The following is a 27677-nucleotide window of genomic DNA, read 5'->3' on the forward strand; positions in this document are numbered from 1 at the left end:
ATTGCTTCAGGTGTAGTAAAGGGCTGTGTTCCAGACGAAATCAGTCATGGGTGGGACTCCCGTCCTGCCTCCTACAGTTCCCCTAGCTGACAGTTGATGAAACCACTGAAGAATGTGGTGTCTGTGGTTGCCCCACATTTGACAGCTGTTCCGGGCTTAAACAGTGTAGGTGCTTACAGACCTGCTCTTTTCAGCTACCCACTGATATCATGCCTTGGCTAGTTGACTGTGTTTTTCTGTTGGCTGTTTTAAAATGAGGGAGTAGGGAAAGGATTCACATGTACTTAATACTTTTTACTCTTAGACTCTTGAACCCAGGGCTTGATTTCGCAAGCAGTTTCTAGAACAGGCCTATGACCTAAATATTTTACCCTCCCAGCCCTATAGGAAGATAAGTTGAGAGATTCTAATTGACTTGCCCTGCTTCACACAGCAAATAATGGGTATAGCTGGGATTCATGTCATGTCTGATGAAAGCTGATCACAGTTCCTTCTTCTGTACTGTGCTAGAGTCAAAATGGAGAATAATTTTGAGTGTTCATTTTATTTGGAGGTCAGGAAGTTGGAGGGGGTATTAGGTAAAGGGAGGGGTTTGTTTTCCTGCCAGACACATGAAGGAACTGTAGATCTTTCCAGCTGGAGTCTAGTTTCCTTGGCATGAACACTGTTGCATGTATCCGGAAGCATCATAGAAGAGTCCGGATGGGATCTTAGCCTGAGAGCTGAGAAGAGCTTCCTCCGCAGTGTAGGAACCTCAGCCACCTCTTCCTGATGGGAGGCGTTCCTGCCCACAGGTTCTGGCACTCCCTGGTGTACCCTCCTCCTCTGAGCGTTGCCTCTCCAGCCCATAGGCACTTGATTGCACAACCCTGGGTCTGCTGCAGTTACAGTTTACTCTTATGTGGCTGCATTGAAACTATAGATGCATTTTACCCCACCCCTTGCCTTCCTGATTTCTCTTGTATTACTATCACTTAGAAGGCGGTAACATGGTCCCAGTCCTCTAGCCATACACACAAATAGATTCAAGACATCATATTTTTCATATCTAAGAGGTGATATCCCCCCCTACCTGGGTGCTTCTGGGGACTGTCTTGTGCAGGTCATGCAGCTGATATTCTCTGAGTTATATATGAAGTTCACACCTAAGACTTGACTTTTGTCATATTGGAGCTGGACCTGGCTTAGCCCTCTGCTGTAGCCCTTTAGTGAAGATCAGGATCCTAATCCTAGTGTTGAACTGCTTTTATGATTGGAAAAATGGGTGTCCTGCTCTTACTATGTTACAAGTGGGGGAGTGGGGGCCTGTGTTGGAGACAGACCTCTGCTCTCTGGGCATCTGATGGGACGATCATCGGGCATCACCATGTAGGACTGTGAACTGCTGCTATATGGACTCAGCCTCGTAGTCCAGATCTGCTCTCAAACTTGTTGGGTTGGATCTCAGCTTGGGTGGGGAGCTGCTTGTTTGAGCCAGGGCAACTCCCTCCTGGGCAGGAGGAATGTGCATATGTGTCCTGCTGGGCCACAGCTATGGGTTTAGCAGATTGCAACATTGCTCCTCTGGTCGCAGTCTGAAAGGCTTACTCCCTAAGTGCAGTTGCTCCCGACTAAGTTTTTAGACTTGATATTGGTGGCACTGGTCCAAAGGGACAGAATGTATCTTTGTCTCTTTCTTGTTCTCTACTTTGCAGTTTGCTCTCAGGAAGCTCACATCCCTTAGTTGGAAGAATTTTAGCTCCAATGGGTTTTTACTTTGTTGCTGGAAAGTTCAAAGCCTGCCAGGCATTCAGGAATACTCGTGGCGGCATTACATTGGTAAAGACAGAAGAACACAGAAACGGCAGGCACAAAGCCTCTGTGGAAAGGAAGAACAACTCCCTTAAATCCTGGGGTCATATCACCTAAGAATCCCTTCCAGTTGAATGGGAGGGGAGTGAATGAATGAACAAATATGCATATTTTCAAAGAGTTAATGCACAGCTGAATACCCGGGGAAGAAGGAAGTTACCTCACTGGTTCTGAGTTGCATCTTTTTGTAATGGCATTAGGTCACTGTATTTAAGTTTAATATTATTTACATTAATGGAAACAGCTCGCTAACCTAAGAGAACATTTTCATTGGCTCCCCCCCTCTCCTGGTTTTCATTAATAGTTTGAAAATTCCACAGTGAGGTCTTTAACACGAATAGCCTTTATACCCTTTGTCAGCATCAAATCTCCCCCTCCCCCGCCTCATTTTCCTCCTCTCACAGACACCAAACACCTCATCCCCACAGGTACCTGTGGGTGAAAACATAGAATTCCTTTCGTGTTATACATTTATCTCTCAAAGTAATTCCTACTTAAGTATATTGTAAACGTATACTACTTTTAAATAGTCATTCTTAAAAGGATAGTATATGAATAAAAATAATTCTTCCAGTTGTTAATATAAGCTAGGAACTCCCAGTTAGAATTAGGAGCCTCCCTGTTTACTATGACCCTGTCCACCTGCCCTTGGGCAGCTCTAAAGTGCACCCCCTTTTCTGTCCTGGAACTCCCTTTTCTTTGTATCTAGATAGGTTGTTGGTAATTTTTAAGTCTAACTCATCTGCTGTCTCCTCCTGAAGTCCTTCCTGTTCGAACACCATGTAAATGGTTTTTGGTACCTGTGTTGTTTCTTGGTGGCCCATTCTTCCAGCTGTGTATTTCAATTTGTAGTTCTCTAGGGTGCCTGTGTGTTCCTGCAGCCTTCTCCTTTGAGGGCCTAACCAAGGATACCTGCAGGCACGGTCATTGCTCAACAAGCATTTTGTTTAATGTTAGCATCACATGGAACTTGGCTCCATGCTGACCTAATCTCATGTAGGTGGGTGTCTGCCATTCTTCCTGTTTCCCTGTGAATATCGTCTGCTTTTCCAAGAGAAAGACCACAAGGAAAGACAAGCTGAGAGAACAGGAGAAATGGGCAGTTTTCAGGCTGTGAAGAAGGCTTCACAGACAGACCTGAGCGTATGTGCCTCTCACCAGCTCACTGTGGAGGGGTTGCAAATTTAAACACAGGTACTCACTCCAGGCAATGTCAATGAGAGAAGTGAGCCAGCTATAAGAAGGAAGAGTTCCAGCGTGCTAATTAAACAAAGCCAGCAGCTGAAGAGTGAGGAGCACGTTTGGGTCTATCCTCAGTCTCTGGGCTATCCAGCCTCTGGTGAATCAAACACACTCAGCAAAATAAATAGATAAATGAAATGATTCCTAATGATGCTGTGCTATACGTGTAGACCAGAGCCTAGCATAATCATCATCAGAAAGGCTTGATCCAGCAACTGAAGGGAGCAGATGTAGATACCCACAGCCAACATTAGCAGATCTAGGGGAATCCTGTGGAAGAGGAGGAGGAAGGAATGTAGGAGCCAGAGGGGTCAAAGACGTCACAAGAAAACCCACAGAATCAACTAATCGGGCTCATAGGGGCTCACAGAGATTGAACCGACAATCAGGGAGCCTGCATAGAACTGAACTAGGCCCTTTCCATATGTGTTACAGTTGTGCAGCTTGGTGTTCTTGTAGGACTCCTAACAGTGGGAGCAGGGGCTGGCTGTGATTCTTCTTCCTGCTCTTTGGGACCCTTTTCCTCCTACTGGGTTGCCTCGTCCAGCCTTGATATGAGGGTATTGCCTAGTCTTATTGCAACATGATATGCCATGTTTGGTTGATATTCCTGGGAAGCCCACCCTTTTCTGAAGGGAAACAGGAGGAGTGGATCTGAGTAGAGAGGATGTGGGGGGGAACTGGGAGGAGAGGAGGGAGGGAAAACTGCAGCTGGAATGTAATATATGAGAGAAGAATAAAAAGGTCAAAATGTAATAAAGTAACGCTCCCTGGAATCAAAACAAAAACAAAAACAAAAAAAGAACATAACCCAGAGGGCCTGAGCTGAGTGAGTAGGGAGTATGGCCTCATCTGCAGGAACAGCTACCTTCACACCTGATTTCATTGTGAAGATTACACCTCCCCATTTCTCTCTGTTTTTCTTCTAATCCTTAGAGGACCTGCAGCTTAGTTGGCTGACATGTATCCCAAACTTTCTCTTAATTTTCATTAATTTCCTCTCACTTGATTCAATTTTTCTCTTTTGGTTGAAATTTATAAGCCTTTGAATTTTTTTGTATACTATAGAGAATTTTACAACTTAGTCATTACATTGTAATTGATTTGAAATTTATATTTCTTCAAGATCTCTGAACTCTATTTTTAGTGGTGCTGTTCATAAGAAGATACTTTCTTTTGGTCCACATGCTACATTTAAATGATTCAACCAAGCTGGTACTAAGGAAGTTTTGAAAGTTAGAATCATGTCACCTAGGCAGAAGGAAGAGAAAGTTTTCCTTAGAGTAATAAGAAGTAGTAGTAAGGTGAGCACATTCAAGTGAGCCATGTGCCTGGCCTCCATCACACATCATCTTACTCTGCAGAATGGCTTCCTGCACTGAACTTCGTGTTGGCACCTGCGGACATTGGGCCTTTATTCCTTGAGTACTCACTATAGCCTCAATTTTTGTATGAGGACTCGTGTGGGAGAAAGTTCTTATTGGTATCTTTACCGAGAAACTTGTTCTTTGGGGATTCCAGTGAGGTGATAAATGTTTAATTCTTTATTCCTGTATCCTATGTAAGTGCAGTTGCCTTCAGGCTTACACAGCTGTAAATGAATGGGGATGAGTGAATCTGGTGAACTCACCTTCTCATGTCACTTTAAATTTCCCTTTTTATCTGTCTGTCTCTTTGTATAAGTCAGTCTGTCTTCTGTCTGTATATTCTTACTGTGTGTGAAGTGTTTACATGTGTATGTTTGAGTGCAGGCAGGCTTGTGCCTACATGTATGTTCTTCTGTGAGTAGAGTTGGAAGTTGATATTGAGTGTCTTCTTCAATTATTCTCTACTTTATTGTTTTTAGACAGGGTCTCTCATTGAAGCCAGAGATTATCATTTGTCTAGATTGGCTGGCCAGAGCTCCAGTAGATCCACCTATCTCTGCCTCCGCAGTGCTGGTATTACTGAAGCATGCTACCATGCCTGACCTTTTATGTAGGTTCTGGGGATCTGAACTCAAGTAAACTGGAGAGTACCGTGCCAATTGACTGTCTTCCCCACCCCTTTTCTTTCTTAAATTTCATTTGAACATTCTTCCATATTAAGCATCTCTGTAAAGGTTCTCAGCTGTGTGTGTACATAGGTACATAGATATGTATATTTGGACCAGGCAGAGTTTAAATAAATAGGATAACCCTGCGAGTACTTTGGAAGGAGTACTTGGTTGTCCTGAAATTGAGTTGTTCATGGAAGAGGAGAAGGGGATGGCATGGGATATGCATCCTTTTCTGACAGGAGCTGGGGGGGGGCTTTGAGGTAGTGGTATTTGGTCTTGTCACACTGGGACAAACTCTGAGGTAGCTAATTCCTGATAGTCTCTTTCAGATTAGAAAGGGAAGAGAAGCCAAAGCCAGCCCCCGCCCCCCAAAAAAGCAGCTTAGTGTACCAAGATGTGTTTCTTTCAGGTGCCTGCAATTTTGCAATTTTGAATGTTTGAAATGGCTTCTGCACAGGCTGATTAATTAGTGACTGGCTGATCTGTGGTTTCATATTCACTGTAAACAGAGAGACAACACTGTGTCTAAAAACATGACTTTGACACTGTTATGTACCTCCTAACTATCATGGTTTTAAAGAGAGAAAAATGGAGGTAAACTCAGAAACGTTACACTGGTAACTCTAGATGGAGAGTTGATAGGATTGTGTGGTTTTGTTTGATTTGAATTTTATTCATTTAGTGTTTCTGTTTTTTACCCACATAAAGTAGGATGAATGTTTTAGGTGAGAGGGTATAAGGAATGTTGATGTGTAACAGATGTTTGTAGTTGGGTTTGTTACAGCTATCACAGTGGTCTCTGCTGATCCTTTGATGGAATCACATCTTTGAGATGGTACTGGTCTACCATTGTGCTATTAGCATACATCTTCACTGTCTTTAGAGGGTATTGATTTAGTCATTTATTTTACCATACTCTTTTGGGTATATGACTACCTGTCTAATCTGGTTCCTCCTCATACTTGCAAACTCACAGATTATAAATAAAACTGAAATTAATACAGCTGCATTTTTTCAATTGTTTTAGCAAGCATCTTACAGACATGAATGATAACTCACTAGCAGATTTAAAAGAACACCATTCTCAAAATGAGTTATACTCAGAAAATTCTGAACCATTGCAGGCCATCATCTTTCTTTTTTCTTTTCTTTTCTTTTTTTTTTCGAGACAAGGTTTCTCTGTAGCTTTTCGCCTTTCCTGGAACTCACTCTATAGCCCAGGCTGACCTCGAACTCAGAGAGATCTGCCTGGCTCTGCCTCCCGAGTGCTGGGATTAAAGGCATGCACCACTACCACCCGGCAACAAGCCATCGTCTTTCTTAATATTTCCATCACATCCTTAAAATGCCACTTTAAGACAACAGTAACAGAATTGTAGCTGGAGTTATCTAAAGACACTGGCCTGTTCCTGTAAATCCCGAAGTATGACAATGTACCCAGTGATGACATGTCTTCTTAATGTGCCTAGTTTTTCTGACATCTTAGTGAACTTACCTTAAATGATTCATTTTCTGTCTTATTTTCAATCTCTGAGTCTGGCAATCAAGAGAAGCCTTGGAAGGGCAAGTTACCCACCCCCAAAAAATGGCAACCCTGGGCATGTGCCCCCCAGAGGCAGCTGATGTTCTCAGCCTAAGAGCCACATGGTTAGTGCTGTGGTCTGTGGGAATGCGCCAGGTGTCCTGTGAATACTTTTATTTCTTGGACTCTCTTGCAAGCTCCTGTGGAACAGGAATCTTGGTTTATTTGTTTCTGTTGTTCTCTGATCTTGCTGTGGGAGCCAGCAGCATCATTTTAAATGAAGGATATTTAATAAAAGATAACTACTTAGCCCACAGATTGGAAAAGTAGAGTTTTCCTCAGTTGTTTGTCCTCCAGGGAGCCCCCTTCTTTGATCACAGACTCTATTCAGGCCTCCTACCAACCATCTAGCAGCCCAGACGCCCATGCGTCAGTCTCAGGGGCAACAGTGGTGATAAACCACCGGGTCCAGCAAGTGGACTGATGTTTTCATATGCACAACACTTCTAAATTATTTCGCATCTATTTTAATGAATTAAGAGGATCACTAGGTTCTTTATTAAAGAGGTATTTGCTGGGGTAGGTTACCTAACCACTGTCAGAGCTGTGCAGCCGACCTCAGGATTGTAGGAGGCATTACTGTGGCACAGATCCTTCATAAGAACCCTTCATATGAGAAGCTGCTAGATGCTGTAAGAACTCTTCTTCCCACTCTTCTGCTTGTGGAAATTGAGGCCTAGAGATGTTCCATTAGCAGTTCTGTATATATGGTCCACCTGCTCCCTTTAATCCTGCTCCTGAGGGGCACAGCTTGGATCTGGATACAAGTCCTTCTGAAGTGTGTGTTCTCCACGCCTCTCCTGCAATATCTTCCAGGTGAACTGCTGTTCAGGTCAGATTGTAATCTGACCTCCTTTGAGACACCTAGGAAGCATTATCTTCCTGCAGTGTAGAAAAAGCTCAGCACAGCTAGATGGTCTTAGCAGATACCCAGAGCAGAGTAGCAATAGCTAGTGGTGAGTTCAGACAGGATGGAAACTTTGGGCCTAGAAGCAGGCTGACTGCAGAGAAAAGGTCCTCAGCATTTGCTCTCGACTCTGCCTACGCATGTTTGCTCTGCATACGGCCCAGCCAGAGAATTGCTACATATGAATCACTAATGAGTGGCTTAAGATGATGGCTTGTGTTAAGTACAGCTTAATCAGTATAAATGTATTTTACGTTTAAAGACCATTTGTTAGAATTTGGTAGAGAAGCCACAGGACTGGCAGAAGTAAATAGAAAAGGAGCTGGGGAAAAAGTCATGAGTTTTGAGGTAGGTTCTAAAAAAGCCACCTGTTCAGCAATAGAGGTCTGTATGTCTTCAGAAAAGGAGTGAGAATGCCCCTTGTTGGGACAGCATTTTAGTCAGTATTCAAAGAAGAGGAGAAAGGGAGAAAAGGAAGAAAGGGAAATGCTGTGCTTTCAAGTTAGAATGGTATAAAAGTTTCAACTTCGGCCAGTAAAGTGTGTTAATAAAGCATAAAATATACTAGTTCAGTTCTGGATAGAGAATAGATGTTCTGTTCCACTTCTGTTTGTCATAGGAAGAGGCAACCCTTTTGGAAATCATGGCCAGGTGAGACCGAAGCCTGGCCTTCACTACTGGCCTCAGACTGGAAGCTTGAGTCACCATCTATATGCACACTGATGTCAAGTTTCATTTGTGTTTAACAGCTGGGTCATGTTTCCCTCTTCTCTGTGCCTCAGATGTTTGCGACTTTAAGAGCTGCAGCAGGCCCCTGGGTTTGTACTGTAGAGCTTCCTACCCGTGGTCAGGGGAGCAAACAGTGACAGTGTCCATCTCCATCTTACAAAGCAAGAGTCTGAGACTCACTGAGATCAAGATTTGGTCAGAGTCAAGGAGCTGGCTAGGGAAGGTACTAGAGGACCTTGTGTTGCCTGCCCTCAGCCTCCTCTAAGGAATGCTGGAGTGTCTGTCTGAGCCTAGTGTTCTATGGTAAGCAAGCCCCCACACCTCAGCATTGCGCTTGGTGTGTGAGACTCTAGAGGTCAAAGAGAATTCAGTAACCCTCCAATCTAATCCTGTCATTTCACCTGAGAGGAAAGGCAGTGATTTGCAGGGAAGCCAATTGCTTTGGGCACTATCAGCCATTAAACTCATGTGTTTTGCTGAATCCCAGGTTTTCTAAATAAACCAAAACTAGAGTCTCTGCCTGTGCTCCAAAGATCCCAGATGATGACCATTGGGGTTTCAGCCCACTGCCTTCCTTCATCATCCCTTCTTCCTTTTCTGGATAGTGTGTGTGTGTGTGTGTGTGTGTGTGTGTGTGTGTGTGTGTGTGTGTGTGTGTGTGTGTGTGTTTTCCCTCTAGCTTTTCCTTGTTTAAGCACATACTAAGAGTGGATGGTCATTTTAGTGTCTTGTGTTAAACTTGTGTGTCACTTTCTTAGAGATAGTATGAAATATGTTTGTTTCTTAAAGAATGTGAACAAAACCCTAAGATATCAAGAAGAAAGCAAAGCAGACTGACTGTGTTGAACACAACCTAAAGAAGAACATTCATTCTAATATAGCTTTCCTTCCCCCACACTCCCAAAGCAGTAATCCTTCTCAGTGGACCATCTAAGTCACATATCTCATCTTCTGTGATGGCTTTCTTTGTATAGACACCATTCTTAAATATGGAGCTCAGTAATTAGATTGTCCCTCAGTCCCTTCTCCCAACCTGAGAACGCCTTCAAAGCTTAAGAGGATAGCAGCAATAACCTGAAGACAAGGAGAGTGTTGTTGACCCCCAGTTTCACTGGGCCAAAGCCAAGGAATGAGACAGAAACTCAGCTTCTGCCATAGATTTACTAGTATCAGGCCAAATTCGTTGGTATTTCCAGCGCTATAAGAAATGGTTAATGTGTCTGCCATGAGAGAAGATTGAATTTGAGAACGCGATATAAAGTTCTCTCATAGGTAAAATCCTATAATATGAATCAGAAAGTTACTCTGCCCTAGGCTCATGGTCACTTAGAGTCATTTAGAAGAGGCGAAACCTGCCTGCTGACTTTACACTTTCCTCCCTTAAGTACACACTTCTACTTCTCCAAGAGTTTGCTTGGGAGCAGAGCCGGCTGCTGCTAGCCTGTTTGTGAGCTGCATGGCAGTTTTCTCTGGGCTTCTGCAGACATGTATTAACATGATTGCTTAAGGCTTCAGAGTGAGGATTGCCCTGTTCTTTGCTGTAGAATGAGAAAACTCTGGTTCTTTTATATCAAAATGAGACAACTGAGACAGAAAAGTATCTTTTCTTCGGTTTTCCTTTAAAATAATAGGTATAAAAGTGTTGGGCCTTGGGAAATGGGAAACAATAATAAAAGGCATCTGGTTTTATTCATTTAATAAGGTAAATATGGTTTAAAAAATTGTGTTTTCACCAAATAGACATGACTACCAACACATTTCCCCTTTTGGAGGCACAACCTCTGCCTGCCTGAGCTGGACAATAGGAAGCACTGTGGTCTCATCTCCAAGAAAAGTGTGTGTGTGTGTGTGTGTGTGTGTGTGTGTGTGTGTGTGTGTGTGTGTGTGTGTGTGTGTGTGTGTTCCTTCTTCAGCCCTCATTCCAATTTGTACTTTTTCTTCAAACTCCAGTTTAAGGAGACACACAGTCATATTCTTAAGCAGTGCTGTATGCTACAAAATGTTGCTTTTAAGAAAATGGAAAGCTGAAAAACAAACAGAACAACTTGATTTACCTTTCATTGTGGTGGCCGGCTGTCTGTTCACTTGCTGGACTGTCTTCAAGTTGAAGCAGGCTCCTCATCTCTTAAGTAGGAGTAAGTCTCAAAACTAAGGTTGGCAGGGAAGTAGATTTTCTGGTAAAGCGTTGGAAATCAGCATTTTTTGTTCTGCCAGAGAAGGTAGGTGGGTGCTCTGCCGCCCGGTTGAGATTGTCCTTTGGGGCACCTTTCAAACCGACCTGCCCACGAACAACTGGAGCAACTAGCTTGCTTGCTAATGTATATGACTCACTTGGAGAGAGGTGAGATTTGGAGACTGGGGAAGAACATTTCCTGAACCAACAGGAATCTGGGATGATTCACCTGAAGGGTACCCAGAGGACTGGATCAGTGTCAGAAGCCCGGGTGAGGAGTGGGGGATGAAGTCTCAGGGTATGTCTAATCAGCTCTAATGTTCAGGTCTATGTAGATTTTTTATTATTAGGTTTTCATTGCTATTTGGAAGATAATATATTTTATCACCACTTGCTGGCTAAATTCACCATTAAGAGAAATAATATATATATATATATACACTCATAGTATAAGTGTGCAAGTATACATGTGTGTCTGCCTGCATTTTTGTGTGTGTGTGTGTGTGTATCTGTCTGTCTCTGTTTCTGTTTCTCTCTCTTTCTGTGTGTGTGTGTGTGTGTGTGTGTGTGTTGTATAGTGCATGCACACTAGTATTCTTGTCAGGCTTGAAAATAAGTGCCTTTACACACTGAGCTATCTTGATGGCCCAATAATATAATTTATTAAAGGGAAATTCTTCAAAAACATTGTTTGCAAATATTACTTGAGTGAGACTAATTGTGTTTGTAGTAGTAATTTTTATCTTGGAGAACCTGTAGGTTTACTCCAGTCTAATAAAATCTGTAGACCTCTTTTTACACACAGATACACACAAAAATACAACTATTCAAAATATTTAAAACTAGGCTTAGGGGACAGGTCCTGACTGTCTTGAATGTAATTCTTTCACAAAAGATAATCCCTTATAATTATTTTTTGTGGACTGGGTATAATGGCATATGCCTTTCATCACAGCATTCTGGAGTGAGAGGCAGATGTATCGCTTAATTTTGAGGCCAGCCTAGTCTACATAGTGAGTTCCAAACAGCCAGGGATACATGGTGAAACCCTGTCTCCAAAATATATAAATAGAAAAACAATAAATAAATTTTTACATACGAGTTTTGTATACTTTTTATCACTGGTTTACTTTTTAGATAAGATGTCCATTTGTTACAGTTGACCTTAAACTTCTTAGGAAGCTCGGCTTGGCTTTGAACTCATGATTCTCCTGTGTGTTAGGATTACAAATACTCACCACCTTACTTGACTTACTTTATTCTTTCTAAAAAGCATTCCATAATGACACATTTATATTATCAAATTAAAATTTGATTTCCGAATGATTTCAAAAATTTCAAATAAAATCTTCAGTGTTAGCCAGGCATGGTGGTGCACACATTTAATCCTAGCACTCGGGAGGCAGAGGCAGGCAGATCTCTGTGAGTTCTGGGCAAGCCTGGTCTATATAGTTCCAGGAGAGCCAGGGTTATGTAGAGAGAACTTGTTTCAAACAACCAAGCCACAACAAAACATTTAATTTTCATTATATATAATGTTTAAACAAATGAATAAAGATTTTGCCAAATGATGGCTGTCAAGAAAGCTCCTCAGGTGAGTGAAGGCACTTAGCGCCAAGCCTGATGCCCTGAGTTTGATCCTCAGGACCCATATAGGGGGAGAAGAGACTGACTGACTCTTGCAAGGTGCCTGCTACCCTCCACATGTAAACTATGACACATACTCCCCTGCTCCCAGATACTCCCAAAATAAATAAATGTGGTACAACTGCATGAGAAAAATTAACCAATGAATTAAAAACCTATTATTATCATAGATGAAGAAAAATAAAAATACCATGTAGAAACATTTTGAAGTTGGTAACTGTGTTAGAGATTTAAAGCTGCATTCCACTTAGGTATGCTTTAAGAAAATAAGCTGTGTCAGTAGGTTTTCCTTCTGTGTTTTACAGGACACTGAATGTGTTAAGTTACTAAATTTGGGTTGTTAACCTATTATTGTTTCTTTTGCCATTTCCTAAACAAACTGAAAAAAACCAGCACAGCTTGACATATCCCTTCTGTTTAAGGTGGGGTGTTGCAGTGTTCCGTAGCTAGTCCTAGGAAGGGGGTCCAAGGAAAAATTAACCAACTTAATAATGGCTTAATCTTAGATAAGAATTTTCTGGATTTAAAAGCAGCCCCTCACTTAGACAAGCCTCTGCAAACTAGTCATACTTCTCTGTGGATTTTGCCCATGACAATTGAATCCTGTTTTGAGCTAGGGGCGTTGTGCCATGTAGGCCTTGTTTGGGGACACTGGTTCTTTTTTAAATAAACTCTTTGCAATCTGTCTTAGTTAGGATTTCTATTGCTGCAACGAAACACTGTGACCAAAAAGCAAGTTGGGGAGGAAAGGGCTTATTTAGCTTACACTTCCATGTTACTGTTCACTATTGAAGGAAGTCAGGACAGGAACTCAAACGGGAGAATCCTGGAAGCAGGAGCTGATGCAGAGGCCATGGAGGGGTGCTGCTTACTGGCTTGCTCAGCCTTTCTTCCTCCTCCTGCTCCTCCTCTTCTTCAACTTTTGTTTTTCAAGAGAGGGTTTCTCTGTGTGACAGCTCTGGCTGTTCTAGAACTCATTCTGTAGACCAGGATGGCCTCGAACTCATAGAAATCCTCCTACCTCTGCCTCTCCAGTGCTGGGGTTAAAGGTATTTGCCACACCTCCTGGCAGACTGCTTTCTTATAGAAACCAGGACCACCTTCCCAGGGTTGGCATTACCCACAATGGGCTGGACCCTCCCCCATCAATCACTAATTTAAAAAATGCCTTACAACTGGATCTTACAGAGGTATTTTCTCAATTGAGGTTCCCTCCTTTCAGATAACTCTAGTTTGTGTGTCAAGTTGACATGAGACTAGCCAGCACACCATCTCTCAGCATGATTGTAAATAGTAAGTAATGTGCCGTTCATGATTTGAAATCTTATTACCAACATAGCTAACTGCTAAATCTTAAAAGCTTTACTTCAAAGGGGGCATATCTCCTGCAACCCCCTTACAATGTGAGCATTGATCGCTCTGCAGGTTTGGGGGTTTTCACCCTACTTTTTCAGCTTTTTTTCCTGAAATAATAGTAGGCATTGTTTTGGTACATGTATTTGGTAAGCTTCTGTTACAAGAATAAAAAGTTCTATTGCCTGCCTCAAATTTAAACACATTTATTACCTGGGTTGGTTTTGTCTATAATTTGAACTAGCAAATTACACACACACACACACACACACACACACACACACACACACACACACACGCACACACACACTTATGCACCTCCTTTTTCTGTTTTTGCTTGCCTTTTTTAAAGACTATTAATTTGGCTGTTTTATTTGGCTTCTCAAGGACAGGAGGCTGAACTTGGCTTCTTGGAGTACAGACTGAGACCACAAGTTCAGTAACAGTAGATCCTCCCTCGTAAGGACCCTGGAGTTGGAAATGGGTGCTGAAGCATGTGTCTGTGTGTTGACTGTTGAGGAGGAACAGGCTGTGTTCCATCTCATTGTGGGCTTGGGGTAGAATAGGCCTCCTTCCTTAATATATAAACAGACCCCTTGTTTGGGAACAATATTTCCACACTTCTTGGCTGGTGATGAAAATTAAGCCTGGTAATGAAAAAGTTAACATGAGATAGTCTTCATGCATTAGTCTTAAAAGTGTTGTATACTCTACTCTCAAGTTAGGACCTGTTAAAGCCAGTCTTTCCTAACATTGAAAAAAGGAAATCATACACGTTCAGACCCGAATGAATTGAATAGGCTTTGATGGAGAGAGCAGCTAGCTGCTAGCCCATACCTTTGTTACTGTTCACGGCACTGAAAGGTAAACCTGTGCAAGTTTTCAGTGTTTTTCTTTTCATTTTTATAGCAAGCCTTACATTTCATAAAGCCCCAGGAGACTTCAGCACCATAATTACCTTATTGCTTCATTAGACGATCATCTGCTAACATGCCACGTAGCTCTTTCAGCAAATTCACTTTTAATATAGGCAGGGGCATGTGTGTACATCCTCTCAATGATTAAAAAATCGAACATTAAAAAGTCTTTTTAAATTATATTTACTTTATTACTTGTAGGTGGTGGTGTGAAGGTCAGAGGACAAATAATGGGAGTCATTTCTGTCCTTCTACCTTGTGGCTTCCAGGACTAAAACTCGTGTCATCAGATTCGGTGAAAAGTGACTTGACTTGCTGAGTCATTTCATACTCCCCACAGTGTTTTAACATTGGTGGTGACTTTAATGCCTTCTAACATTGTTTGCAGGTGTGGGGCTACGAGCATGTAGAACTTAGGTCTCCACTGGGTGTCTGCTACTTTACTTTTTGAGGCAGAGTCTCTCAGTGAACCTGGAACTAGCAAGCCCCAGTGATCCTGCTGTTGCTGCCTCCCTAGCACAGAGATAACACACATACCCTTGTGTGTGGGTGCTGGAGATGTAACTCAGAGGATTGTGCTGAAAGGCAAGCTCTTTACTGACTGGGCCTTCCTAACACCATTTTTTAAGTATGTTAAATAAACTGTACAAGTTGAAAGAGTGGTTTCACTGTATTTCATTTAAATTTCCAAATTGCTAAACACTTTTTACATACAGACTATACACATGCGCATAAGTCATTGTATACATTATTGGGTGTGTGTGTTTAAAGTTGTAGTCTTTGTAACAAACCTGACACCTTTAACAGCTTGTGCATGTATTTCCCCAAAGACACATTTTTTCCTAATTAATTTATTTTTATGTGTATATGCATTTGCTTTCTTGCATGACATGACACACATGTTCAGGTCAGACGATGCCTTGCTGGAGTTAGTTCTCTCTTTCCACCATGTGAGTTCCAGGCATCAAATTTAGATCTTCTGCTCTGGCAACAAGCACTCTTAGCCACTGAGCCGTGTCACTGGCCTAACAATATGCTTTAAAAACTTTTTGTTATAGTGCTGCTGGTTGTGATAACTAATGCTGAAACAGTATTTGGAAATATTGTCTGCATTAAATTCAGTCCTCAGTATTATCTTAATTTTTGTAGAATCTAAGCAGTTATTATACCTTACATTTAGATTTATGTTTTTTTTGAGACGCATACTCTTTAATCTCTTCATTTTTTACCTTTTCTTTAATCTTTGTGTAGGGAAATAGGCTCCATCTGCTTAGCTGGATTCATCCAATGTGTCATGAGAAAATGCTTATAGATCACTAAGTAAAAAAAAAATCAATAGAAGTAAACTGACCTTTTCTTCTGGATTTTGGATGACTTGCTCAAGTTCTGTTGTGTTTGCTATCTATAAAATGAAGGTCCTGGTTTAATCACAGGCATTTGGATGGCTTTTCCATGATAAATTCTTAAAGAGACACAGACTCTCAAGGAAAGAAGGTAGAGTCAATCACATTATTGATGAGATTTTCTCATTTCTGAGGTGAGCTCTTCAATCTCACCATAATTCTTTCTGTGTGAGACGTTGAGCATGTTGTCTTGTGCCACAGCACTTTCTCATTCCTCCATTCTTGGTTTCTGTGCCTTGGTGTCAAGTGGGAATGTCTTCTCTGTATAGTGTTAGGAAGCATAGTGTTTTGTTGTAGGCCCTTTTCCCCCATCTGTAGTTCAGTGTATCAGGTTCCTTCTCAAGGAAAAAGATGTGGAAAGGGACTCAGAGTCCTTTGAATAACAACACACTGACAAAGACAAGCAAGGAAGAAAGGCAAGCAGGGCTTCAGGTGACTGGCCTTGGCCCGTTGGGTTGTTCGTTGCTTTGTTTGTGGTAGAATCCCCCCTATGTACCCCAGTCTGGCCTTGAATTTATGGCAATTCTCCTGCCTTAGTCTCCCAAGTGCTGGGACTACAGGTGTGACTCGCCATGCCCAGCTAAGTGATTGGTCTTGGGTATCCTTGTCTTTTCCATGTAGTCAGAACATGCAACAAGAATTGTAGTGAAATCCTCAGAGAATCTTAGTTTGTTCCCGTATATAAGGTTTTTCCACATCTCATATCTGGTAGCTGTGCATTTGTGCTGAATGTAGTTATTACAAACCCTTTAATACTCCTTAGCCTAGATTGATATCTTTGGGTCCCTCTGCCTGAATTACTATGTTTAATCTGTCACTGGAAACGATTTGTGTTTATTAGGTCTGCTTTACATAAAGCCCTTAACTGTGTCTGATATGGGAACATCATTCTCAGTGGTTGATTAAAGGGGACGGAAGCTTTGGAGATTGAGTCTGGAGATAGCCAAGTCTGCTCTTGTCCTCTCCTTGTAACTCTCTTGTAGGCTTGGCATCCTGTCCATCCCTGGCTGTGGGAATCTTGTTTTAAGGGGCAATGTTGGACTGTGACAAAGCTGGTAACTGGGATCAGGTGAACTCCAGTTTGGATCCTAGTGTCTACTTCCCAGAGCTTTTACTTTGGGTGAGGATTTTAGCCTCAGTGTTTTCTGAAGCATGAGGATGCCTTTAACTGAAGTGGGACAATGTATACAGGGAAATTATTATATTGTTTACAGTATAGTTGGTGTTCCAGGAACAATAGCTTATTTTTCTTGTTGGAAGGCATAGGTATGGCAACTGAAGTAAATGGGGAGGCAGGTATGCCTTTATGCTTGGGAATGTGAGATGATTAAAAGGTGAAACTTCTCAATTCAGAAGTTATGGCTTCCCTTTAGCATTTTGACTGCCTTTAGAAAGCCCCAGTTTCCCTTTAGTGATGAGCCAGGGAGTCCTTGAACACCTTTTCAGTCTTTCTTGACAGAAATTTCAACATTAAAAAAAAAATGTTCAGATATACATTCGATAAATTCGCTTGGAAGAGATACTTCTGAGTAAAATCATATGCGAACAACCTACCTTGTAAACAAAGGTACAGCATTCTATTCCTGTGTCTCAGAATATGATGTTGTTAGTTTGAGTTTTATTGCTGGAGTAGCAGATGTTCGAATGCTGAGTGAAATATATAATTTTTTTTTTTTTTGGTTTTTTCGAGACAGGGTTTCTCCGTGTAGCTTTGCGCCTCTCCTGGAACTCACTTGGTAGCCCAGGCGAAATATATAATTTTTTAAGCATAATTACATACATATTTGAAGTCTGAAATCGGGTTCCTTGTCTCTTTGCTCGTCTTCCTTTCGCTTTCTCCTTTACTGCTCTTCTTTTATTTAACCCCTGTCCTGTTTGTCCTTGATGTTCTGACACTCCCCTTTCTTTCTTTACTCTCTAGTTTTCCGCCTCCCTTCTTCTGCAGATAATAGAACCGGGGAGTCAGGACTCACAGAACATGGATGCCTGAGACAGTGACATACCTACTATGTGACCCAGGCTGGTTCTGTTGCCTGAGGTTGTTGCTGGACTCAGGGATCATAGCCTGTGCCCCAACAAGCCAGGATTGCTGCCTGTCCTCAGTAAGCCAGTTAAAGGAGTCAAATTAATAGTGAAAGGCAGAAAACGGAGGTTTATTCAATATGACACATTTGGAAGAGGCACACAGAGATCCCTTGACCCTCTCAAGTCCATCTCCAGGATTTCTTCAAGATTCTTGACATGAAAGTAGGGTCTAAATAGAAGGAAGAGAAACATTTACTATGTAATCTGGCATGGTGTGGTCTCTTGCTTCCTCTGCTCCAAGTCTCTCATGAAAGGTCATTGACAAATTGAACATCTTCCTCTTGGAAACAGTCACAGCTTAATGCAATCAAGACTTCAGCCATTTCTCCTCCCAGCAGGGAACTCCTGGGAAAATTCTAATCTCTTGGAATCCATTCTCAATAATCTGATAGCCAAAAATGGGAGCTTATATTCATTCATGACAGACAGGCCATTGACAAGGGTAAACCATCTCACCAGTGCCCTTGCTCTGTTTGTTATTTCTTGGGGAGCATCATCACTCTGCGTCTCTCAAATGGAGTTCTCCCTTTTGGGAAGGCAAGAGTTAACTTGTGTGTCCTCATTGCCCATTTTCAAACTGGAATACCACGTCACCTCTTTTAAGTTACCTTGACCTCCTCGGAGAGTATGCTTTTTTACCACTGTCACTTCCTTTCTCATCTCTCTTGTCCCTTGGTCTCCAGTGCTTTGGACTCTTCCCAACCCAACCCTGATTCATCCTCTGTTCCTCTTCCCTTGTTTGGCCTGTCTTGTGCAACTTGGCCACTGAAGTTATCTTATTCTTTCTCTTCCTTTCTCAGAAAAACTGTTGGCCAGATTAGTCTGGCCCCGGCTTCAGCTTCTGTCCACATATTGCCTTTGCTGCCTTGACTTGCTGACGTGGTTCCTCAGTGATCACTCAGTTTAGAGATACCCTAAATATGCAATTTGCCTTTCTTCATGAATCAATACTTCACCCAGTCTAAGGGCCTCTTCAGCATTGACTCTTGTGTTGGAGGAGAATGACTGCACTTGTAATGAACCCTTTGAGAACATGTGATACATGTTAATCAAAACATACTGTACATAGATTCCCTAAGTAACTTTAGGCTCTATAATCAAAACTTATCCCCTTGAAAAAGCCTCAAGTCCATGTGCTACTTTCTAGGGAGTCTGGATGGGGTTTGCATTGTCTAGCAATTAAAGAATTAAAAGGCCGGGGGAAAGACAATTTTTTAATTAAAGAATTAAAAGGCAGTTGTTTCATACACAGCAGACAGCAACAGGTAACAAAATTTATTTAAAATGAAGCATACTCACACGGGCACACATACATATAGAGCAAAGCTTACAGAGAGGAGACCTGGAATAAAAATCTATTTTTTTCCCCTGAAGGGCTGGGAGTTTAAAGTGGTTGGGATGGCCTGAGATAGATCCCTTCCCCTAATTTTGGGTTGCTCAACTTTGACAAAAAAGAGGATGTTGGGGGAGGTGATAGGGCTGGCTTTGACTGTATCTGACCAGCCTGGATTGGTCAGCCTGAAGTGGGGCCCTGTTGACTGGAGTTGAAGCTCATCATGACTTTGTTTCAGGACGGGAGGGTGAGGAAAAAGCTAAAAGTTGTCCATCGTTTATTATTCTCTGTGGTACTTCCCTGATGTGATTGTCTCTCTCCTACTTCCTCCCTCTGTTCCTGTCTGTACAGATGAAAGATGACCTCCTAGCCTTAGTGGCTCTTTCAGTCCAATTGAGAGTCTTCAAGATGCCCAAGGTTCCCCAGAAAAACAGCCCCATAGATGTGGTTCTCCATCTCAGAGACCTCAGTGGCTCACTGGAGAAGGGCAGATGCCCAGAACTTGCTCCATGCTTCTTTCAGCCCACTTTCTGCATTGATGCACTGCTGGAGTCAGACCCCCGTGGCTGTGTCCCCTCTGAGGGTCCCTCCTGTGTGCTGCACAGCATTCTCTCCTAAATGATTGGTTCCCCTTCAAGTTGTAGTTCAAATGTTCACGTCCTCTGAGCCTTTCTTCAATTCCTCTATTTGAAATTAGTCTTCTTTTCAAATCTCCAAGCTTCTGTGGTTGGATAGCCATGCCTCCCACAGCACCTCCCACTCATTGTGGTTTGCATTCCTCACCTGGGTGCAGCTTCCGAGACCAGCCTTGTGCCCAGCACCTACAGGATGACTGGCCTCCTGAACACGTGAATCCAATCTAGGGCTTTTATTTTCCTCAGGAACTCAGCTGGCCGAACACCCAGCGGGCAGAGGGTGCCAGGATTGACCCTTTCTTCTTCCAGAGGGTGTTGAAACTCATTTACATGTAGACTTCTCCTCTTTTCCTTTCTAGGAGGTGTCTCCCCATTCATGGGGTTGATGTCAGCCATAGAGGAATTCTGTTTGCTCTCGCGCTAGGACACAGAGGCTGTGTGCCCAGAGCAGTGGAGGTTCTGGTCTTGAGTCCACTTGTCTGGATGTCAGTATGAGCTGTATCTGTGTTTGTCTTCAAGGAGATGCACACCAATGGCACAGTGTCTGTCCTCTTTGCGCTTACGCATTCTCGTTCCCCTTTACCAACAGGCAAATTTATAGTATCTATATATATATCCACAAGAATATAGTGATAATTCCAAAGGGGAGGAGAGAGCAGGGGAGATGGCTCCAGATAAAGCAGGAGTTAGGATCTCCAGAACCCACATAAAAGCTGGCTAATCATGGTGGTCTGCCTGTCATCCTAGAGCACAGGAGCTGGTTAGCCAGTGTAACCTGAGTGGTAGCTCTAGGCTCAGCAAAGACCCCACCCTAATATTTAATGTGGGGCGTGAACAAGGAAGACACCCTGCAGTAACCTCAGGCCTCCACATACATGTTCATGTGTGCCCACACAAGTGTGAACACACACACACACAGAGGCAAGCCCAGAGCATTGATCCTTTTAAAGTACCAGCAGCACAGTGCTGGCACCACAGGCATTCTAGCATGGGGGTAGGGTGGGAAGGTCCTGGGATGGGAGGTCTTTGTTAACTTACGGGTCTGGACTTACTAGCCAGCAGTTCCTGAGCTGCCTGTAGCCCACACATGGAGATGTTGTTTTGGGGGAGACAGGGAGTGTGGGAGTGGCTATGGAAGTTATACAAAACATACAGGACATAGATTAACACGTTGAAGTTGTGTTTTTTCTTGAGAATATATCATTTAAGATAGACTTAAAAGCCAGTGTCTGATTGAAGTCCTCAGCCATGCTGCTTGTGAGCTGTGTGACCTTATGTAGGTTACCTAGTGTTTCTGTTTCTCAACGTCATCCCTAAAGTGAAGATAATGAAAACATTTAATAGGCTTCCTAGGACTGCTAAATGATAGAATGTGTCGAAAGCTTTGTCTGCCTGCCTAGTTAATGGTAAGTATTATGTAATGCATTCACATTTGTTTTCACTGCTCCGGGTTTCACCACCGTTGTTACCAGCTAGCAATCGGGATTGCTTTCACTGTCAGCATTTAGTATTCAATAGCTGATGCCCCTTAAGTGAGGCACACGCTTCCCAGGTAGTCAGTCCTTGCCCTCTCACCTTGTAGTGGCCCTGCTCTTTCACTAATAATGCTGCTTTGTCTCCAGTTGATCATCCCAGCTCTTAACCACTCATTTCCAAGAGGGCTGTGCAGTGAGTCAGTTGTTTTCATGTAGCTCAGGCTGGCCTGAACTTTGTAACTCTCTCCCAGGCTGGCCTCAAATTTATCCTCCTGCCTCAGCATCCTGAGTATAGGAAGTGGGATTATTTGCATCCCGTGAGAGCTGGGTTGTCAGTCAGTTTCAGTGGGAAGTGTGGGCCTTAACATACACTTGGGACAGCTGCTCCACTATCACCAGGAGGCTTGCACTAAGCCTTGCTGAAACACCGAGTCAGGACCTCGAGGAGTGGCTAGCAATCTGATTCGGGTGCCCACTAAAGCATGTGACCTCTCTAGCAAATGTGTCCTATACTTTTATTACACATGTTGGGTTTCCATGTGAAGTTCAAAATGTTCAGGTCTGTTCCTAGACCCTTCAGATACTTTGTAAATTCTGCACTCTTGGGAGCTAGTATCTTGTAAATATATTTTCTTTTTTCTGGGGTAATAGACACTGCTTGGCCTGGGCTGTTCTGGGGGATTTCTCCTGTACAGTTGTGTGCACACTGGCCTGTGGCGCTCCACTCCGTAGAATGACTTTATCACTGTCATCTTGCTCACTTTGCCGAGCTGGGAATTCTCACTGCATCTCAGCCCCACCCCTGTCCCCACATTAGAGTAACTTCCTGTGGTTTCTTCAGAATGTATCCCTGTGTGGTAATTACACTCTCATCGTTTCCCCTCACAGAAGATGTTTGGAGGCCTCACCCTAATTATCCAGTGCAAATAATTATATCTTAGCTTTTGACTAAAGCCCTCAATTTTGTTGTGAGTTCAGCTCACATACCGAATTAGAGTTGTTGTTTTTTTTCAAAGCAGGTTCGGAGTTTATTAAGAAAGGTCTAATGCAGGTTTAAGCATGGGCATCTGGGGGAGCTGAAGAGAAGGGCAGGACTGCACAGTGTCTCACACAGCCCCAGCGCAGTGCAAGCTTCTGAAGGACTGGCACTACGGTTACTTCTTTTCTCTCTTTCCTGCTTGTTTAGGGCCAAGTTCTATCATCCCATTCTGCAAGTATTCTAGAGGGTAGGGTTTGCCTCGACAATTTAGAGGTTCACTTGGGGAGCATCACTTTAAGATAGGCCTAGTATACCTCCTCTCTAGGTTGTTGGCAGCTTTCTTCTACAGATCATACATATGGTCTGTTGCTGTTGTTTTGAGGAGATCTTGCCAACTGGAAAAGCTAGTATTGATTGATGATCCCCACAGAGACTCTGGTGTGTTGGGATTATGCAGGTATGCACCACAATGCTTGACTAAGCAATCCACTTTTATAATGGAATGAAATATTTGAACTTGTGAAAGACAGATTTACTATTGAAATTATGTCTGGAAATACCTTTCTTAAAATTGTATACATTGTAAGTTGTATATTCAGTCAAAGAGATTGTAAGTTTAATCAGAGATTGAAATTGTCATCAGAGGTATACTATATAGGTTATACTACCAAATATGGATTATTATTAACAATGTGGCTCAGATGCACTTATGTGTCACACAGTATGAGGGTCTCCTGTGACTGTTATGTGCTCTGTAACAGTACTATGGATTTAGTGATATGTCTAATAATAATGATGATTTCTCTGTTTTATTTGAGAGACCAAGAATCAGTCTAAAGGAGGACTTTGGAATTTGTAGTATCCTTCTGTTACAGGTTTGACTTACCCAATAGTGGCTAACTAAAGCATTTTGTCAGTAGTCTTAAAATTCAAGTGTTGAACCATTTAGTTTCTTTATTTAATTTATGGTCCTTCATAGCCCAGGTGGGTGACGTCCTTCCTCAGCTCCTGCATGCACGTTATAGGAGAGCAACTGTAGAGAACTCAAGACTTATGCTTTCCTTTAAAAATCTTTCCTTTTGCATCCCAGTGCTAGGGAACAAATCCAGGACCTTGTAAGTGCTAGGGTTCTGTTGTTTTTCTCTCCTCTTAGTGGCTGCACCTGAATCTACTCTTAAACTACCATCTGTGGCCCTGCAGTCAGTGCCCAGCAGCTCAGGCGGAGGCCTGGTGGGATTTACGGTCCCACCTGCACTGGCTCTGCTGCCGCCGCCAAACTGTAGTTTTTAACCAGATCTCTATTGTTCTGTTTACCAATAAAGATGCCGGAGTCAGCCGGGGTGGAGGTGGGGGGCGGTGGTGGTGCACACCTTTAATCCCAGCACTCAGGAGGCAGAGCCAGGTAGATCTCTGTGGGTTTGAGGCCACCCTGGGCTACAGAGCGAGATCCAGGAAAGGTGCAAAGCTACACAGAGAAACCCTGTCTTGAAAAACCAAAAAAAAAAAAAAAAAAAAAAAAGAAAAAAAAAAAAGAAAGATGCTAGAGTCAGATGTTGGGGTGAAAACCTGCCAGCTCAGAGAGCAACCAGGTGACCTTCCTTTTTGACTGGAGACCCAGCAAGAGAAGCATCTCTCCAGCCATTCTAAACCAAAAAGTCCCTGAAACTCTCAAGTCCCTCCCTACTCTTTCCCATGCGTCTCTCTATCTGTCTTCCTGGCTTCCTCCATACTCTCTATAGCTAATTCCTGTCAACTAGTTGCTGGCTCTGCCCCCTGATCCAAGGTTGATTTTATTATTACAGTCTTGGGTTTCACAGTGTGATCAAATATCCCAAAACAGGGTTCTGCTGCTGAGCTGTACTACCCACCCCGGAAGCCTAGTCTTTTTGTGATAAATGAGGGGAGTTGGCTTTCCTTTTACTCTTCTAGTACATTATAAAAAGACCTGTTTGGACTATGGTGGTGCATACATTTAACCCCAGCACTTTACTTGGGAGGCAGAGGCAGGCAGATCTTTGTGAGTTCCAGGACAACCAGAATAGTACGACCTTGTCTCATAAAAAAAAAGCCACCTTTGTTTTAGCAAACATTTATTAATGTTTATTAATTGAACAATGAAACTTTCTATGTCCATAAAATATGCGTAGTCTATTTAAGCAATAGATGCATGTTTAAAGAAATGATCACAAAGCAGTGTGGGAGTTGGGGAATGATGCTACACGGGTGAGGAAGTGATTGGGCCTGAGGTAGTAGTGGGAGGTTGGGCATTTGAGATTACATGGAGTAGTAAGTGATAGCAACTTTGGGTTTTGCCTATAGATGGAAACTTACAAGGTGAGTCAGGGGGAAGATTCTGTGCACAGTGAAGTGAGGACAGAATCATGGCATATTAAGCAGAGTGTAAAGGTCGAGAGTGGAAGTGCTGTTAGCAGATGATTCCATAAAGGTAAGGAAGTTCTCTGGCCTCTGTGGCCTCAAAGGCCATGGGAGGAGAGCAGCTGACACTTCATCTGGCAGGCACAGCTAGAGGGAGAGTCCTCATGTTCTCTAGAAAAGTTCAGTAGCAATTCCAGAAAAGCAGACTTTTATTTCTTTTTTAAAACCCACAAAGAGATCCAGAAAAGAATATGGACCTAAATAAAATGAGTCAGACTTTGAAAAATCTTCCCACGTGGTTATTACCAACCACAGTCCAACCCTTTCATTGCTTATATACACCAAGGTTAGTATATCTGACTGGGATGTCTACAGTCCATTGTGTGTTTGTGTGGCGGAGGGGGGGATTTCAGGAGATAACAAAAATTTGTAACATATTTGTCTTTTTAAGAACCCTGTCTTTGGGAAATGTAGTCCAGAACTACAGCAAACTAGTATAAGAAAATGTGCAACAAGGACCCTAATGTATGTAGACAAACAGTGGGAGAAGGAATTATTTTCCATATGGGGTACAGACTCTATTGCCCAGGAAGGTTTTGCTGAGTGCCACCGCCTTCCCCCTCCCAGACTGCACATGGCTATGTACTGGCTTTGCCTGTAGAATGTGCCTTTTCTGGTGCACCGCTGAGATGTAGCAGAGGCCCTTTGCACTTGTAGGGAAAACAAATCTTTTGGGATTCCTGGGATCATTTTGACCCACTTTGGTTCCTCAAACTGCATCTCTTTCAGCTACTGCCTTAGGCTTCCTCCACAGGCGTTAGATGTGCAAGTTTATTGGTTTATGCCCACAAGTATCAGCATTCTGAAGGCTGTAAAGGTTACCATAATGTTTTAGGAATTATGTGTGTGAAAGAATGGGATGGTCACTAGAAGGGAGGTTTTTTTAGGCATACCTATTACTCATTAATCTTTTCCATATTACGTGAATGCTCTTCAAAAGATGACATCTAGTGGCCATTTGCTTTCTTAAACATTCTCTTAATGTTAACTCATTCTGTTTATAAATAGATCTGTGTGGTTAAAATGTATATAATCTTTTCCATATTCTAGGATAACAAAATGTAGGAAAATGTTTGCTCCCCCCTTTTCCTGTAATGCTTAAATGAAGTCTCCAAGTAAATGACCTTTCAAGTCCCATCCTTAAATAGAAGCGAAGCTATGGGTGGAATTACTATGTGGGAGAACACTGTCAGGTTAGTATGATGTTGTCTGTATGGCTACTGTGGTGCTCTTGGCTCGATGCTGCTATCCTTCTCCCTCTTATACATGGTACTCTTTCTGTGAACTTTTTACATAAGAGTATGTATATTAATGGGTCCATACAAATGTTAGTTGTAGCCAAAAAGAGAGCTGTTTCTTTAGCAATGAACAGTTGGTTTTCTAGTCTACAGTCAGTCTTATTGGTTTGACTGTATGTATATGGAATTCTGACAAAATGTAGAGGAGCAAAGCACACAAAGAACACAGCTATGACAATAAATACTTTCATCTCCACCCTTTTGTGTTGGCTGTCCTTACTTGTAAACTTTTTATAGGAATTATATACTTTTTTGGTAATCACCACATAAAACAGAAGCATCAGAAGAAACACAGTCCAGAAGATGAACTGGCATGTATGACTGACTACTTGATGCCACACCAGCCCCAGAGGACTCTTCAAGGATGCACACTTCTTCACAGATGATGGTGTTGCCTCCTTGTTGTTCAAGATCATGTTTGGCAGGGAGATGAGGAACATCAGGAACCAGATGAAAATTGAGACTAATTTTGCAAAAGGAGGTTTTTTTGCAAAACATTGCCTAAAAGGTCTGATGATCTTGAGGAATCTGTCAAAAGCGATGAGGCCCAGCATTATGATACCTATATACATGGTCTCATAAAAGATCACAGAAGAGAAATAACATACAAAAATTCTGAGTTGCCAGGGTCCAAGGTGGGAATCAGAAAGGATTTTGAAAGGAAGCATTAGGGTCATTATCAAGTCTGCCACCAGAGTGTTTTTGAGGTAGACGATGAAAGTAGAATTGCTGGGGATGTGAATGAACACCCAGAGGGCCAAGGTGTTCAGCAGGAGGCCAGTCAGGAAGACCGCAGTATAGAGGGCTGGGAACACCAGCTGTGTCATCCGAGTGTCTCTGGGGCACCACTCAGACTTGTTGAAGCCCTGCATCACAGTGGTGTTGGCTGTCCCGAGCATCAGCTGTTATACATAAACATGCACACAAACAAAGGAAAACAAAGAGCCCTCATGACTTGGCAAATACTGCTTTTTGTAAAAACACTGCATTATTTAACACATTCAGCAGATCTGATTTTTTTGCTAGAACTTTTTGAGCATATATCTTGTTTTGGGTCTTTTTAAGAGTCCCATCAATTTATGCCCTTGTGAAATCCAAACGGCAAATATTACTCATTACATGGCAATAACAGCACCCAGTTCAAGACGTAAGAGTACAGGGTAGGTTGTAATACATTATGTAGTGCCTTATTCTTATAGTCTCTGTTTATAGAACATTATATTTAAATTTTTTTAAAAAAAATTTAGCCACATTCTACCTTTAATAGCAAGCACATTCATAAGAAAAATTGAAACTGACCTTTGTTTGGGAAGATACTCAGCTGTATGTATTGTGGCAGTCATGAGCTCAACACACGAGTAGCTTGTGAAATAAAGGTTCTTCTTTCTTATACTGGCTTTCCTTCCTCATTTTCACTGTGGGCTTCTAAATTACCCAAGTTTTCTAGAACCTCTTTATCTTTAGACCTTTGGAGCATTGGCCAATAGTCGTTATTGGTTTTGTGTGCTGAGGACAGAACCCAGCACTTTCACTGGTTCAGCAGGCATGCCGTCACTGTTCCTGACATGTGGGATATTTCATTATTTTTAATTAT

General features: G+C 42.4%; 2 protein-coding genes across 10 annotated transcripts in view; one reads left to right on the forward strand and one right to left on the reverse strand.

Annotated features, from left to right (window-relative positions):
• The window catches only part of Med12l (mediator complex subunit 12L), a 341599-nt gene that overhangs the window by 214639 nt on the left and 99283 nt on the right, over positions 1–27677 (forward strand). The window lies entirely within an intron of this gene.
• P2ry13 (purinergic receptor P2Y13) lies at positions 24423–27588 on the reverse strand. The gene is made up of 2 exons (XM_052732041.1): positions 27383–27588; positions 24423–26985 (listed from the first exon to the last, which is right to left on the reverse strand). Exon 2 carries the CDS (start codon positions 26980–26982, stop codon positions 25975–25977), a length of 1008 nt encoding a protein of 335 aa, XP_052588001.1. The 5' UTR covers positions 26983–26985; positions 27383–27588; the 3' UTR covers positions 24423–25974.

This window comes from Peromyscus californicus, unplaced genomic scaffold (assembly GCF_007827085.1).
Source record: "Peromyscus californicus insignis strain IS unplaced genomic scaffold, ASM782708v3 Scaffold_9__1_contigs__length_137607984, whole genome shotgun sequence".
NCBI classification, from domain to species: Eukaryota; Metazoa; Chordata; class Mammalia; order Rodentia; family Cricetidae; genus Peromyscus; species Peromyscus californicus.

Bases quoted from the DNA above. Each gene is read 5' to 3' on its own strand.
- P2ry13 (XM_052732041.1), bottom strand. From the start codon at position 26,982: ATGCTCGGGACAGCCAACACCACTGTGATGCAGGGCTTCAACAAGTCT.